This window comes from Nicotiana attenuata, chromosome 11 (genome assembly GCF_001879085.1).
Source record: "Nicotiana attenuata strain UT chromosome 11, NIATTr2, whole genome shotgun sequence".
Classification (NCBI taxonomy): Eukaryota; Viridiplantae; Streptophyta; class Magnoliopsida; order Solanales; family Solanaceae; genus Nicotiana; species Nicotiana attenuata.
The window spans coordinates 43,169,340-43,186,635 of record NC_031999.1 but is presented as its reverse complement, the minus strand read 5'-3'; the positions used below and the strand labels follow the sequence as shown (position 1 = coordinate 43,186,635).

General features: G+C 37.9%; 1 protein-coding gene across 1 annotated transcript; it reads right to left on the bottom strand.

The window, feature by feature from the left end:
* On the bottom strand, positions 13,324 to 16,979 carry LOC109234414. Its single transcript, XM_019400395.1, has 2 exons — positions 16,861 to 16,979; positions 13,324 to 13,911 (listed from the first exon to the last, which is right to left on the bottom strand). The coding sequence occupies exon 2, from the start codon at positions 13,904 to 13,906 to the stop codon at positions 13,505 to 13,507; it is 402 nt and encodes a 133-aa protein (XP_019255940.1). The 5' UTR covers positions 13,907 to 13,911; positions 16,861 to 16,979; the 3' UTR covers positions 13,324 to 13,504.

Genomic DNA, 17,296 nt, shown 5'->3' with positions numbered 1-17,296 from the left:
GTTCCCAATAATGAGAGTGTGCATAGTAGGGATAACCCCCAGTCATCGGGTGGTTATTCTGGAACAGTTTTTGCCGGACAAATTGCTGATGAAAGAGCTTGCCTTGATTTAAACTTGTCACCACCGGCGAATGAGCAACCACAAAATAATTTTTCGACTTTATATAATCCACAAGACGACTGGTAAACTTTAATTCTTCTACCCTAAATTGAAATTTATTTTATGTTTGAATTGGATTTGTATTAACACTCATATTTTTCATAGGGGGTATCGTCCGATATGAATTTTACAAGTTATGATCCCGCTCCTAGTTGGAATATGCGCAGTTTTGGCGTGTTGGACCACGGTGGTCCATCCGGGAGTCATCACCAATAAGAAAATATCCATCATGGAACGTCAACACAGTACGGCTTGTAAGTAAAGTGATATAGCTGATATGGTTGGTATTTATCTAGTTGAGTAGCTTATCATTTTGTTCTTTTTGTCTAGTGAAAACGAGCAACTTGATGTTCCTGACTTCACATAGTTGCCCATAGACGACGTATTGACTCGTGATTTGGCAGAGGCGCAGAGTCAGAAAAATGATAGTGATTATGACAACAACGTTGATGAGTCTGGAGATGACACACCCTTCCCTGATGAGGGTGATGACGAGGAGGAAGTTGATGCCGAACCTGAGCTGACGAGGGAGCATGCTCCTCCACCTCCTGTTAGACCAAGAGTGTACGAGTCCCACGTGCCGTTTCATGAGCGGAATATTCCCTACCTTGATAATTTGCCAAGTATGCCGGACGTGGATGCCCTCACAAGGGATGATGACGAAATTCGGTCAGCAATGTGGGATGAGTCTAGACCAGCGGTGCTGGCAAAGGGCATGTATTTCCCCGATAAAGCTCGCCTAATCAGGGCTGTAAAAATCTACAGCGTAAGAGAGTGCCGTGAGATGACGGTAAGGGAGTCAACTACGGAGGTGTACAAGGTTGTATGCTGTAGAGACTTTATGGGTTGTCACTAGATGTTGCGTGCCAGCAAGAAGAAATCAGGGTGTGGAAAGTGGGTAAATATATTAGCACCCACAGATGTGAAATGGACACATTCAATGAGAATCACTTCAACCTGGATGTAGACTTGATTTCTCTTGTCTTGATTCCATATTTGGAAGTGTCCATTAGGTTCAAGATTAAAGAGTGTATTACAGTCGTCCACCAGGAGTATGGTTGTACTATAACTAAAAGAAAGGCATATCTCGGTCGCAAACGTGCCTTTGAACTTATTTATGGTGACTGGGATAAGTCTTTTTCATCTCTGCCCAGGTACATGGCCGCACTGCAACACTTTAACCCCGGGACTGTTGTTGAATGAAGGCGTGAGCGGAGCCCGGACAGACCCGGATATATTTTCAACTATGTGTTCTGGTCATTTAAACTAGCAATTGATGGTTTTGTGCATTGTCGTCCTGTAATTTCCATAGACGGTACTCATGTCTATGGAAAGTATGATATTAAGCTTTTGATTGCAGTTGCAGTAAATGCCAACGGACAAATAGTTCCAGTAGCTTTTGCCATTTGTGCCAACGAAAGCGAAGAGACGTGGACGTTTTTTTTGAACCACTTGAAGCAACACGTTGTCAAACAGCGTTCAGGTATTTCGCGCCCTCTCTGTCTCGCTGCAGGGTCCGGAGAGCCAGCTCTTCCACCCGCCAGCCAAACTCAAAAACAGCAGCATTGTCGGCATGCTGCTGCATCTCCTGTCCCAACTGGTAGAACATGCGATGCCCAATAGCATGCACAACATTTAAGATATTAATTAAATAATACTATATCACAATTATAAGACTTATCCCACAAAAATATACCAGTGCCTCGTGCTTCCCAGCGTATGGTCTGAACCGACCGCCAGGTACATGAACGTGGTTCCCGATCATCAGTCGGGTGTGACGGCGATACCATGACGTATAGAGCTCAATAGTCGCCTCCTCGATCTGTGAAGGTGGTGGCGGAATCAAGTCCTCTCGCTGGTCCCAAATATGGACCTGCTGTTGACACCCAATTTTTCCCTATATATATTTTCAGTATACAAAATAACTTCAAAAAGGAATATATATATGCATATTTAAGCATATTCAAATGTTTTATTATTTTTTCCATAATTTTTAAGGTTTTAAATCAATTTATTTTCATCTTTTATCCATAAAAACCCAATGATTATTTCGAAAAATTATTATTTTTTGGTAATTCATTTGTCGGACCTTTATATTTATGCTAAGATATAGCTAAGGTAATTTTTGTTTTTTTTTTACAAATTTTATTTAGTAATTTTAAGCTAAATTACATATAATTGCAATATTAGCCCCTTTTAGATTTAATTGTGTTTTATATTCTTAAAATTAAGTCCAATATTTTTAAATTAATAATTATATGCTATAGGTCATTTTAGTGCATTTAATTTGGTTCCAGAAATTACTTTACTATTTTTTATAATTTTAAAAGGGAAAAAATGGCTATTCAAATGATAGCCCAATTTCATTTCAATTGTAGCCTAAAATGGAACCCCAAATCAGACCCAATTTCCCCCCGTCCAATTTCGTTTAAACCCGACCCCTAACCCATTTAAACGACCCAACCCGGACTCCCCACCTAACCCCTTTAATCCTAGCCATTGATCATTTTAGATCAACGACTCCTATACGCCCTTTCCTTTTTAATCCCAAACGATCCCTTACCCTACTTCATTTCTCACCAACCACCGCCTCTGAATCCCTCTTCTCTCTCAACTCTCTCTGAAACCTAACAAGAACCCTAGCCGCCGCCATCAAACGACACCCTAATCCACCCTAAACCCTGCCTAATCCATGGCCTCCCATGGCCATTGGAGATGTGTGGTGGCCTCCCATGACTCTTGGGTGTTTGTTTCTGTGGTTTCATGGCCAGTCCTAGAAGGAATCTGGTCCAGTCCTTGCTCGACTGCTGTTCATGGCTTTTCTCCGGTCATCCCTGACCTTTATCCGACCTGCCATGGCCGTTCGAGTCAGATCCTTGACTCTCCTGGTTAGATCGGTAACTTTCAAGGCCTTTCTCACCTTTTCTGGGTTTTTCGAAACCCTAATCCTTAAGATCCTTTGATTTTCTTTCAGATCTACTTTAGATATGTACTTGCTGTGAATGTCAAGTGTTTTTCTCGAAAGTTCTTCAACTTTTCCTTCAAAACAACTTTTCGTTAAGGTTTTCCTTTAAGTTTTCAAAAGATCTCTTCTTCGATTTTTAATGCTGTTTGTGATTCTGCTATATTTTGCTCATATTGTTCTTCTATCTGAGTCAGCGTGTTGAAAACCCTAATTCCTTTTGGGTCTCCTTCGAGTTCTGAAGCTATTCGTTAGATGTGTACTTGTTTGATTAAGTGCTTTGTTTGACTTATTTGTTTTACCATCTTTTAAACTTGATTATTGTTGAAAACCCTAGGTCTTTGGGTCTGAAACTGTTTGTTTGAATGTATACTTGACTCGATTGAAAGTTCTTGTTTCAGACTCTCTTTTCTTTATATGACTTATCTGATTTTTACTCGACTATGGTTGAAACCCTGACATCTCGAAAGGTTTTCTCACTTGTTACTGCAAGACCTTTACTTGTTTTGATTCTCTTCTTCACTTTGGCTACTCATGTGAGCCCTGACTATCTAACCTTGTTCACTACTGAATCCTATGCTTATTTCTGCTACTATTGTATGCTGTTTCTTCTGCCAATATGCTTCGCCTCGCATGTCTGATGTTTCTNTATGTGTGTCAATTTTAATATTTTTAAAATTTTGTTAGTTTAATAAATTAAATAATTAATTTTTAATTGGATAGAGTAATTATCTATGGTTCCAGGCTCGATATTTGAGGCCCAGTAGCACCAAGCTATCCTTAATTATTATGTGTGTCAATTTCAATATTTTTAAAATTTTGTTAGTTTATAAATTAATAATTAATTTGTTAATTCTGTAAGTTTAATTTATAAATTAAATAATTAATTTTGTAAAATGCTCTATATTTTATAAGTAGATACTTAAACTACAGAGACTCTACGCTAAAAGGCTCTATATTTTACTACGCTATAAGGCTCTATATTTTACTACGCTAAAAGACTTTATATTTTACTACGCTAAAAGACTCTATATTTTACTACGCTATAAGGCTCTATATTTTGCTATGCTAAAAAGCTCTATATTATACTACGCTAAAATGCCATTATTCTTTAAGCAAATAAATAATCTAAACTAAATAAAAACAACAAACATATAAAAATAACATTCACGAAATTACATATAAAACAGTAAAAGATATTTGTGAATAATTTCATTAACAATAAAAATTATTTATCAAGTTTTAACTATTTTTTGTCCCATGGCTAATAATTCAATCCGGGTAAAAATAACATACAAATTTAATCGCAAACAAAACACAAATCAACATGGAAACACATTCAAGAAAACAAATATGCATATGCTCTACGAGTTTCGAGATAAACTAAATCGAAATACCTCGATTTATGTTTTTTGAAATATCGGAAATTCGAAATTTTGACCCCGAAAGAAGGAATCCAAGGCTTGGGTTGTATGTGGGACCTACGCTCTTCACTTTTTGTGTGACGGGTGGGGCCCAAGATTTTTTTTTTAATTGCAGGGAGGGGGGACCAGCAGTGGTGGGGGAGAGTTTTTTTATAAAATGGCAGATCTGTCGTGGGGAAGAAGAAGGAGGGGTTACATTTTATTAAAGGAAAATGCAGTATAATACTATGTTTTCCTTAAACGTAGTATAATACTGCGTTTTACTTTAACGTCTAACTTTCCGTTAAATAAAACGCATTTTACATAGAAATGTAACTTTTTTTTAACTGTAAAAACATATTTTAAGTACAAAAACGTCATTTCAGTTTCGGACTCCACCTAATACATATTACTATCACGTAACTTTGGGAATGGAAACAACTTTGCAGACAACTAAACATAAAGCTTAACTTCGTTAGGGATAGGCTTCTTTAGATCATAGATCAAATTGCTTTCAGAAACTTTGATTAATAAAATAGTAATTTCTAAGTAGAAAATTCACATGCTTAAAATAATACAATTACTACAAGAGATTGTTTAGAGTCACATTTTTCTTAATAGGAGTTAGCTTTACAGACAGAATTGGATATTAAATTGTAAAACCAAAAGGTAACAAGTTAAATCCCAAATACAGTGTTCCCACCAGATCCGTGATTCGCAATAGAATTAGTAAATCCAGGTAACCTTGCCTTCAACATGCTTCCATGACGTGGGTGTGACAATGATGAAAAACACGATGGTGAGGGCAAAGGGAAAACCATTTAATTAAGTAAAAGACAAGACTGAAGCTTGTTGGATTTGATTGTATTATCTGTTAACAAAAGCAATGGAAAAAGTTCAAGGTTTTATGTGCTCAACAAAAGAACAGGACTACAACTAGAGATACTACTGGTTCAAAGCAACCAAAGTAGTGAAATACAGGACCTAATCACAAAAGCCAAGTACACCCAAAGGCTCCTTGCTCTATTCGTGATATTCCCAATCAACTCCAAAACATGCATGTGAGTTCAATTAATCACCTGGAAAACCTCCAAGAAAAATTTGGTGGATAACTCATTTATGCAGGTTCGAGCAAAGGGAGTCAAACTTTGCTGCACCACCAGGATTGCTCGGAATCACCCGGTAAACAAGGTTTACTTTTCTTCCCACGTTTTCTTTTGCCAATGGTGTGAAATCTGAAAGTATTTCAAGAAAGTACAAAAATCATAACACCATATGTAGTGGGCGTATTTGCTTTGAAAAGATAGAAGAGGGAGGAGAAAGCGAGAGGAACGAATAGAAGTTAAATCATGGAAATTAAGCACAACGGGGACATGCCATGCTGCCCCCTAAATTTTTGAATTTGTCAAATGGTAATCCGACTTACGAATTCTTGCAAAGTTTTCCATTATTTCTTAAATAAACTCCATGTCAAGTCAATAATATTTACTCGATAAATATTTTCTTTCCCACAAATAATTTTCTGTATTTTTTTCACCAAGTAAAATTCCCAATTACCCAATAGAAGTATTGCAGCTGTAAAAGTGATGTGTTTCCAGTTAAGGAAGATACACATGATCACAATTCTCAAAAGAGAGGGTAAAGTTTCCAGCCAGCAACCTTAAATCACGTGGATGCAAAACAACTTAATTGAAGAGGAATATTTGGCATTAGGAGTGTGGATCAGCTTAGTAATCTATAACTATTCACAAATCAGGAACAATATGCTCAAATTTTGCAACTGCTGAACAAGACTTCCATTGGAGAGACCAGTTCTAACATAGCAGGAATGGCAGGTAAATTCCTTTGTTGCAATGTTCAGATTCCCAAATGGATCATAGATACAAGTGTATATAACTGCCACCTATCCAACTAACTGATAGCTGTACAAGTAACTAAACAATAGCTAACCATGGTTACAACTAACTAACATACTGACTATAGTTAACTTAAGCTATCCTTTACTAAGAGTTTAGATAGTTTGATAACTAACATACTAACTAACTTTGATAACTAACATACTAACTATAGTTAACTTAGATACAGGTGCTACGAATCACATGATAGGAAATGACAAATTGCTAAGAAATGGCATGTCGGTAGGTAATGAAGGACAAGTACAGATGCCTACAGGGGACTCTGCCAAGGTTACTCATGTTGGGGATTGTCAGCTTACCGGAGGTGACACTATTAAGAATGTCCTTTGTGTACCTGCATTCAAATTCAATCTTTTGTCCGTATCCAAGGTGACAAGAGAGTTGAATTATTTTGCTTCCTTCTTTCCCACCTTTTGTGTTTTTCAGGATCTCTTGTCTGGGAGGGTGGAGGAGATTGGTAAGGAGGAAGAGGGATTGTATACTATGCTATCTGCAGCAAGAAATAATGAAAGCAAAATTTACCAAGCATTTGCAGCAATAACAAAAGACCCTGGAAATTGGAGACATTTGGCACAGGAGAATGGGACATGTGCCTATGCAATTTCTCAGGAAAATCTCTAGTTTTAGTAGTAGTATTTTGTCAAATAAATGTGAAGTTTGCCCTTTGGCTAGACAAACTCGAGTACCTTTTCAAGTTAGTCATAGTAAGAGTTTAGATAGTTTCAATTTGATACATATGGATGTTTGGGGCCCTTAGAAAGTAGCTACTCACAATGGGATGAGATTTTTTCTTACCTTAGTTGCTGATTGTACAAGATGGACGTGGGTCTTTCTTATGAGAATGAAATCTGATGTTGTTTTTTGCTTAAAAACTTCATTGCAATGGTACAAACACAGTTTGGCAAGACTATAAAATCGTTTAGATCCGATAATGGGAGTGAATTCTTCAATTCTCACTGCAAAGAATTATTTCAACTACATGGCATTCAACACCAAAGTTCCTGTCCATATACCCCACAACAGAATGGAGTGGTTGAGCGTAAGCACAGGCACATTCTTGAAACAGCCAGAGCCATTAAGTTTCAAGGGCATTTTCCAGCTAGATATTGGGGAGAGTGTGTAGATTCAGCAGTTTATATAATCAACAGAATTCCCTCCACAGTGCTTGGCAATAAGTCACCCTATGAATTACTTTATCACAAACAGCCTTCCTTCTCCCACATGAGAGTAATTGGTTGCCTATGCTTTGCCACCATATTGCCTAGGAGTGATAAGTTTGGAGCTCGAGCAGTGAAATGTGCTTTGCTTGGTTATGTTGTGCATCAGAAAGGTTACAAACTACTAGATCTTGAACACAATGTTCTGTTCACAAGTCGAGATGTGACCTTTTATGAGGAGGTTTTTCCCTTTCAGAATCCAGAAATTGAGACTGAGCAGCAATTCTTGGATATTCATGATCTGTCCAGTCAAGTTGCGCTGGAGGAGCCTATTCCACCATGTTCTCCTCCTTCTTCTCAATCAATTTCTTCACTTGAATCAAATTCTTCTTCAGCAGCGGATTTGTCCGAATCAATTGTCACTCCAGCCCACACTAATGATGGCACAGTTCAAGCCACTCTACAGATTCCATTTGTCCCTCTACCCGCAGCAGTTAGAAAAACAACAAGAGAGTCAAGACCACCTATATGGCTTAAAGATTTTGTGAGGACTGATAAGGTCAAGCAGTCCAACTGTTGTCAATATCCTATCTCTGATATGATTGGATATGATAACCTATCTCCTAAATATCAAAGTTATCTCTCCAATTTTTCCCCTGAAGTAGAACCTGCTAACTACTATGAGGCAGCCAGAGATAAAAGATGGTTAGAAGCAATGCAAACAGAGATCAAGGCATTGGAAGATAACAAAACCTGGGAGCTTGTTCCCTTGCCCAAAGGAAAGAAAGCCATTGGATGTAAATGGGTTTACAAAATAAAGTATAAGGCTACAGGTGAAATAGAAAGATTCAAAGCACGATTGGTGGCTAAAGGGTTCAACCAAAGAGAAGGTTTGGACTATCAGGAAACATTTTCACCTGTGGTGAAAATGGTTACTGTTAGAAGTGTTCTTTCGTTAGCAGCTTCAAGGCAGTGGCCAATTCACCAAATGGATGTTTATAACGCTTTCTTGCAAGGAGACTTGTCAGAAGAGGTGTACATGAGCATACCACAGGGATTCAGTAAATCAGGAGATAAATCATTGGTTTGCAGGCTGCATAAATCCCTCTATGGACTTAAGCAGGCCTCAAGACAATGGAATCTCAAGCTCACATCTGCTCTCATTGACACTGATTTCCGACAGAGTCATTTGGATTACTCATTATTCATTAAAAGGGAAGCTGGAAAAATGGTCGTTGTCTTGGTGTATGTAGATGACTTGCTTATAACTGGTGATGATATGCAACTGATACAATCCACCAAAGCTGCTCTTCAACATAAATTCAAGATCAAAGACTTGGGGGAACTTAAATATTTCTTGGGAATTGAATTTGCAAGGAGTGCTGAAGGGATCTTGATGCATCAGAGGAAGTATTCCCTTGAGTTGATTGCTGACTTAGGGCTCTCCGGATCTAAGCCTGCCTCTTCTCCTATGGAACAAAACCTGAGGCTATCCACCATTGAATTAGACTCTTATGTTGGAACCATTGATGATAAACCTTTGGATGATCCAGGTCCTTATCAAAGATTACTTGGGAGGTTGCTATACCTCACAATCACTCGACCAGACATTTCTTTTGCAGTCCAAAACCTTAGTCAGTTCATGCATTCTCCCAAGGCCTCTCACATGGAAGCTGCCTTGAGAATTGTTCGATATATCAAACATTGCCCAGGATTGGGGGTTTTGCTGAAGTCACATGGTTCTGAGTCCTTATCAGCATTTTGCGATGCCGATTGGGCTGCTTGTCCCAACACTCGCAGGCCTGTGACAGGTTACCTTGTCAAGTTTGGGGATTCCTTGATTTCTTGGAAGTCCAAGAAGCAGTCTACTGTTTCCAGAAGCTCAGCGGAGGCAAAATATCACAGTCTAGCATCTACTGTTGCTGAAGTTGTGTGGGTTCTTGGTTTGTTTCATGAGCTGGGCGTGCAACATACTTTATCAGTACCTATACATTGTGACAGTAAGTCCGCGATTCAGATTGCTGCGAACCCTGTATTCCACGAGCGAACCAAACACATTGACATTGATTGTCACTTCATTCGTGAAAAGGTTCAACAAGGGCTAGTTCGCACTCTTTATGTCGCTACTGATGAGCAGCAAGCGGACCTACTTACTAAAGGTCTTGGCAGAGCACAACATGAGTACTTGGTTTCCAAGCTAGGAATGAAGAACATCTTCATACCTCCTAGCTTGAGGGGGGGTGTAAAGGATAGCTTAAGTTAACTATAGTCAGTATGTTAGTTAGTTGTAACCATGGTTAGCTATTGTTTAGTTACTTGTACAGCTATCAGTTAGTTGGATAGGTGGCAGTTATATACACTTGTATCAACTTCATTTTTTGTGTAAGATTGAATGAGAAACGCTTCCAATTTGCTCTCTCTCAGTTTGACTCTTTTCATCCTATCTCACAAATTCAACCAACACACAGATTTAACAGATTGACATCTTCACTAGCCTCCTTACAGATAAAGCACCAACTTAGGCAAACAACCTTCCGCTTTCTAAGATTCTCGGCCGTCAAGATCGCCCCTCTAGCTGCTAACCAACAGAAGAAGCACACCTTCCTCCGCACCTGATGTATCCTAACCGATCTATATGGAAAGGCATCCTCCTCCCTAATCAATAGCTATTCCCAGAAAGACTTAACTGAAAAAACTCTGTTACTCTCCAAACCCCACCTCTATGGGTTGTGGCTATCTGTTGACGTACAATTGTTGTGAAGCAACCCTAACAATCTTTGAAACTCAATCACCTCCCAAACATGGAAATTCCTCCTAAACTCGAGTCCCAGAAAATCTCTCCACCTTGCATCACCCTAACTTGTTGAACTGTCAGCTCCTTTTGGCATGATACCCTGTAAATGCTCGGGAATTCATCTTTCAACATGTTATCCCCACACCACTTATGTCCCCCAAAAGCTAACTCTCCTAATATCTCCTGCCCCAAATGATACATTCCCACTAAATTCTTCCCATCTCTTCATAATATTCCTCCATAACGCACACCCATAAGGCAAATTGACGTCCTTAGTTCTCGACCCCCCCCCCCCCCCTACAGCACCCCATATTTATCTACTATTACCCCTCTCCAAAGCGCTTGTTCCTTCACTCCGAATCTTCATAGCCATTTACCCAACAAAGCTTTGTTAAAAGTCCTTAAATCTTGAACTCCAAGCCCTCCTCGAATCTTCGAGTTTTGTAACTTATACTTCCAAAACAGTTCTTGACTAGGGTGAGTGTTCACAATTTCTCCTAATTTCTCGAAATCTTGAGATTTTAAATTTCAGAGGTTTTGATGCTTAAGTTACTAATAATGAAAGCACATCATTAGCATGTTAAGTTTTAGCCTAGTCTGAGAGTATGAAAATAACAAAGACCAAATAACACTTTGTTATGTTTAAACATTATAGCAAATAATATGCTCACAACAGTCTCTTACCAAATTTTGACAGTTGACATCTAACTTGACAAATAATCTTTGGAAAAAAGGATAAAAGCTTTGTCATTTGACCTAATCATCTAAGTACAAAATTGTAGACCGAAGCTTAATCGATATTTGATAAAGCAAGAAGGTTTTTAACATTTACATAAACAAAGAGCGACAACAATATAATTAAAAAAAGGAAATAAAGAAAGAAAGCAACTAAGCTCAGATTGAAGGTTGCAACAAAAACCTAGGTCGCAGAAAGAAGCTACGGAGATCAACAATGGCGAGTTGACAAAAAAAATTTGGACCATTTCTCGATTTGTGCGTGTCATCCTTGCGCAGGGGCCATGCTAATCTTCTCTGTATCGTTCCAATTTTATCGGATGTCCCCGAAGGGACGAACGTCACTCTTCTGCTTTCGCTATATGAATTGCAAAGAGATATAGCATTTAGTCGGTGTGGGACTAGCTGGTTTCGTTGGGATAGAACCGGAATAGGGGTTAAAATATCATGGTATAGCCAGTTTTCACACTGGTCAATGAAAAATAGCCAGCGTTTACCAAGTCAATGAAAAATAGCCACTATTTTGCTGCAACAGGGACCGGTCCAGTATAATATACGGGAGTTCTGGTGCATTTGTGTACGAACTCCAGCATATTATGCTGGACCGGTATACTTTGCTAACTCCTGTAAAATTTGCGGGAGACTGGAGCACCAGTGCTCCAAACTCCAGTATATTATACTGGACAATTATACTTGCTGGAACTCCCGTAAAATTTGCGGGAGTTCCAGCATAATTATGCTTGAACTCCCGTAAAATTTGCGGGAGTTCCAGCATAGTTATCCTGGAACTCCCGTAAAATTTGCGGGCGTATTTTTCCGAATTTTGAACAGTGTTTTCGCTCAGATTTAAAGTGGCTAAATTTCGATGACTTTTGAAACTTGGCTATTTTTCAACGACCAGTGGTAAATCTGGCTATTTTTGAATTTCTCCCGGAATAGGGACTTGGTTACTCGTTTGGTTACCTTTTTTTATTAAAAGCCCATTACGAAATGGGCTGCTTGTGGACTACACTACGATGAAAAACTTTGTAAATTCCACTTTTGCATTCATTTTCAAGCACATAATTTCCTCGTTTTTTTTAATAAAAATGATAATATTTTTTAATATTATTAATACTACTATAGTCTATTACATAACTTGATTAGTCTAGAATACGTAATATCATAGATTCTTAAGCTCTCAAAAACTTGCATGTTGCTTTCATATTTTGCTAATTCGTCCTCCACTTTATTGCTTTCCCTAAATACATAACTTCCAGCCTCGAACATTACCAACATGTAATCCTCAACAATATTCTAGCAAGGATTGTTATCGTTAGTCAACATGACAGTAACTATATCTTTGCAATCTATTGTAATCTCTATTGGCAATAGAATTTATTCTAGAATTAACTCTAACCCCTTGCTTTAGGCTAGAATTTTTGCATATATGTTTGTAGAGTAAGGAATGTATCTAATACCTTTCTTTTCAAAATCAAAGCCACCATATGATGGTGAGGGGTTTAGGGTTTAGGTTGATCTCAACCTGTTTATTTGGTTCAGCAGAAGTATAAAGAGTTAGGTAATATGTGGAAACCTGTCTGGTTACATGTAGGATGAATAGTTCATCCTTGTACAGAATTGCTTGCTATCAACTTAACAGTTGCTAGAATAAAGTTAGTTAGAGAGGAGGACTCCTCCATTACAATTTGAGCAATGAAGCTGGCAAAAAAGAGTGCAAAATATTCAGAAAATGATCACCCGGGAAAATTATTTTCTGGATCAAGTACGAGAATAGTGATATCGCGATAGTTGACTATTAAAGGTTGACAAAAAGTTCTAAGTGTTAATTCAAGTAGACATATCGGGAGTAAAATATGGTGACGGATCGGTGAGTTCGGTATGCCATCGAAGCAAGTTTGAAAACTACAGTTGTTTTTTAAAGTGTCGTGGAGTTAAAAAGGGAAATTCAAACAGGACAGGATTTGAATAGTTTGTTAACAATTAAATTTGTTCGAGGTAAATCCCCAACAACTTTTTTCTTTAACAATCTTTTGGTAGTAACAATATAGATCTTTACCTCTTATAGGGGACTAAGATCACCCATTTCTCAAAATTGGCCCAATTAATTTTGTTTTCATTAGGTATTTTCCCTTTTAAAAAGAGTTATAACAACAAAACAGAGCCAGTTTTACCTTATCAAAAAATACACAGAAGCAAAGTCAGTTTTCAAATCTCAAAATTAAGGAAAGCTAGACAAAAGGACATAATGCTCAAAATTATTTGATACTGCAAATGACTGAAACTCTTAAAACATCCAAGCTGCCAGTACAGAATTATATTGTAAAGAGAAACGATCCCATGTCAATTATCAGATCTTACGTTGTTAAAGTAAAAACCTACTCTTGTACTGCTCTTCTAGCAGCATCTTCTTCTGCTTTCATCTTCCTCTCCCATCTTCTCTTCCTATAATCAGCTAACATTTCCGGCATTTTCTGCATCAGTTCAGCCGTCTTCTCCCGCTTTTCTGCTGATATTCTGTCACACTTATGTCCTTTCTGCTTGGTTCTCATTTCCTTCCTCTCTGGATCATATGGCCAATCTTGTCCAGCAAGGAGAACTTCCTTGCGTAGGCGAGCTCGATGGCGAGCACTTATGCCCAATGGTTTCCATGCCCCAAGTTCCCAGTAACCCCAAACTCCCTTGGAAAGCTCGGCTTTGTATTTTGCCAACTTCTCTTGCCATTGATATTGATTTTCTCCAACTGCTTTTGCTACTGATTTCACAGCTTTTCCAGCCATTGTTACTACGGAAAAATAAAACATAAATTTTCTTTAAGCATTCACATTGCCAAAGTAAGATTTGAACGAACGTAAGACGGCATTCATCAATGTTAAGTAAACCAGACATGACCATTTTTACCTTTCCCAGAAGGGGAAAAAAGGGAAACCAGACATGACCATCAGGTTAGTCACAATTATTCTCTCGATGGTTTAATCAACACAGAAAAAGCACCAAATAAGCAGAATCAATGTTTTTCAGACCACTGGTCCCTGCCGCTGCAGTTGTGGTTAAGTGACAACCTCTTCTCCTCCCCCCCTACCCCCCCCCCCTCCCCCCCCAAATCACCATCAGAACATGATCTGTTCTCCCCTTCTCCCACCTCTGTAGCAATCCTGTATCACAGAACTGACTAATCCCGAACTTGGAAGCAATCATCGCTCCTGCATCTTGTGATATTCGATCTCCTTCCCCCGTCCCTAAAGTAAATTTATTGTTTTTCTGCCGTTTCTTTACATTTCTTTGCTTCATACTTTCCGCCATATTTATTCCATCTTTTGCTAAACTCTTTCTTTACATTTATTTTCCTACAAGGTAGATTCTTACATTGTAGAATATTAGAAATATGTTTTGCATTACATGTGCATGGTAAACAATAAACTTCGGGTAACTGAGACACAAATCTTAATCCGGGTCTAAGTACATTGGATAGTAAACGACCCATAAAAACCAAAGTCGATTGTTATAACTTATATGTCATCAGCCGAGCAACCCTTAAGCTTAAAGTTAAATGAGTAAAGAAAAAACCTATATAAATCTCTCACCACTTCTTGCATACAAATTTCACTATAATGCAGATGAATGCAACTATCGTTGATATTACTAGTAAGTAAAAACACAATACAGCTGGAAGTAGCCACCTGATGAAATTTTATAATAAAGAAACCATGCAGGTTTTATCACGATAGAATGATCCCTATTTTGAATTGATGACCGATCTATGGATAAGAGCTACTTTCAATCTTTCAAAACAAAATCAATTGATCAAGATTTAGAATAATTACTAGGAACAAATTTTCTGCAGCGCTCAAAGCAGATTGCTCCATTGTGATTGAGAAGGAAGAACCACTTAGGACACTCAACTCAAGCAAGCCAGGCACCTAAGTTGTTCGGACTCAAGTGCAAGTCTATGATACGGGTGCGAATCTAGAGGTCGGATCTTTTATGTTCCAGATTTAAAGATGCAGGGGTATGGATCCAGGTACGAATAAGGGTGCGACAGTTAAGCTAAAAATCATTCAAACACCTATAATAGAATTATAAAATATGCCTAAATTATGAGACATTATGTGAAAGACTTACATGGTGCTTGTAGATGGTAGAGTGCAGAAAGTTTCTCTTTTATTCTCAATTTCACCCTAGCTTTTGTATTGATTTCAGAAATCATTGTATCTGTCTCGAATTTCTCCATCGATTTTGGTCAAAGTATCCAAAATCAATCGACCAGATCCGGTATGAATCCCATACTCACACCCACATCGTGTCGACACGGGTGCGGCATCGAAAGTAGAGAGTCCGAACAACTTAGCCAGGCACATTTGTTGGTTAAACCCAGTATAGATCAGCTGTTCAGCAGAACACTCTCCATCAAACAATTAAAGGTGTAAAAACAAAAACAGAACACCCCCTAGGCCCCTACCAACTCTACCTACCCCCACCCCCTATCACCCCAGAAAAAGAGAGCAAGAAAATTATCCCTTTCTTATGCCGAACTTGAAGTTCTTAAATCAATTGCAAGATTGTACGTATTGAGCAACTTCTTTTTTTATTGTTCTCTTGTCATGTTGGTCCCAAAATCAAGTCTAGAGAAGAAAGGCACACTGTTATATGAACTGAAAGTGGGATGTACCTATGTGTATAACTCCAACCTATATTGCACAGATCCTCCAAAAATTTCCAGCACTCATGGCGATCCGACACGGTACGGATGTGACTATGGAATCCGTAGTGGATTTGGTTCTACACCTCTATCCAAGAAGTATAAGTCCATTGAGTATTTGGTTTGATTTTGGTGCTATAACATACATATATTCACATAAAATATGAGAACACTTTGATATTATACGAGATAACTAATGAATAAAATATTGTGTTTACAAAGAATTTTACCAGCTTTAATTTAATAACTTCGATTAGTCGTCGAAGTATATACTTATACATTTATTGGTTGTATCTTAACACCCATACTCATACTCCTACCCATATCCCCGAATCCTAAGATTTAGGTGATGACAAATCCAACGTCTAAATCCTGTATACAGTAACATAGCAAAATTGTAAGACACCCCTCTGATAGAGCTTGACCACTCTTGAATAAACAAAATAGTACTCATTATACTAATTATTAGAAGTATGAAGATCTAGTTCCCTAATATATTAAACTTAAGGCATGCTGATAGACTGATTTATACTTGAGGGGAACCTGAAACTATGGCATCTAAACAAGGAAATCTTACAATACACCATTTAAGCTTATCCTAGATAAGCAAATAACATATACTGCACTTAATAGAAGCAGAATTAAAGGTTTTCCAGAAAAAAATAACAATTTTAACTTGCAAAATTCTTCCTTTCTATTTCAATTGTAGAAAGTGAACAAACTGAGAATGTCAACGTACCTTATAAGACAAATACAAATCAAGTTGAATCTACAACTAAGAGCAGAATTCTAATTGGATAAAACACAGCATTTAGTTATGAAATTCTCAAAATAGAAGCAAGAAAAGCGTGAAATTTAGATCGTTAATTGTTATCATGATCTCAAATGTCTCAGCGCGAGAAGAAATGAGGTGTCCATTCTCTTCCAATAGCAAGATTAGTTAAGTTAAGAGAGAGAGAGAGAGAGATAGAGAGAGAGAGAGAGACAGAGACAGAGACAGAGACAGATACAGAGAGAAGGCGGAAAGGGACTCACCGGAGAATCGCCGGAGCTGGACGGTGTTGGATGATGGAAGAACGGCGTCGCCGGCGACTGATATGAGCCGTAGGGTTTCGGTATGTTGCGAGAGTACGCCTTATTAATGAAAACAAAATTTTGAAAGTACAGAAATAACATTAAACAAATATGTTTTAGTTTTACTTAGAATAAAAATTAGAAAAATTTACAGATTTTGGAAAATGTAAATTGTTATAAATAAAATTTTATTTATCGTGAATGTCTATATTTAAAAAGATTCTAGGATTTTATTACTTGGTGGCTAAGTCACTCTCTCCCTTTAAATAGAGGGTTACTCTCTCTTTGTCTACAATATTGTTCTTCTACTTTTATTGTTTTATTACACGTGATCAACCGCCTCAAGAAGATTAAGGTACACCTTTTCTCCTCTTGTAATTATGACTGATATTATGAA

Coding starts and splice junctions, on each gene's coding strand:
- LOC109234414 (XM_019400395.1), bottom strand. CDS start 13,906: ATGGCTGGAAAAGCTGTGAAATCAGTAGCAAAAGCAGTTGGAGAAAAT.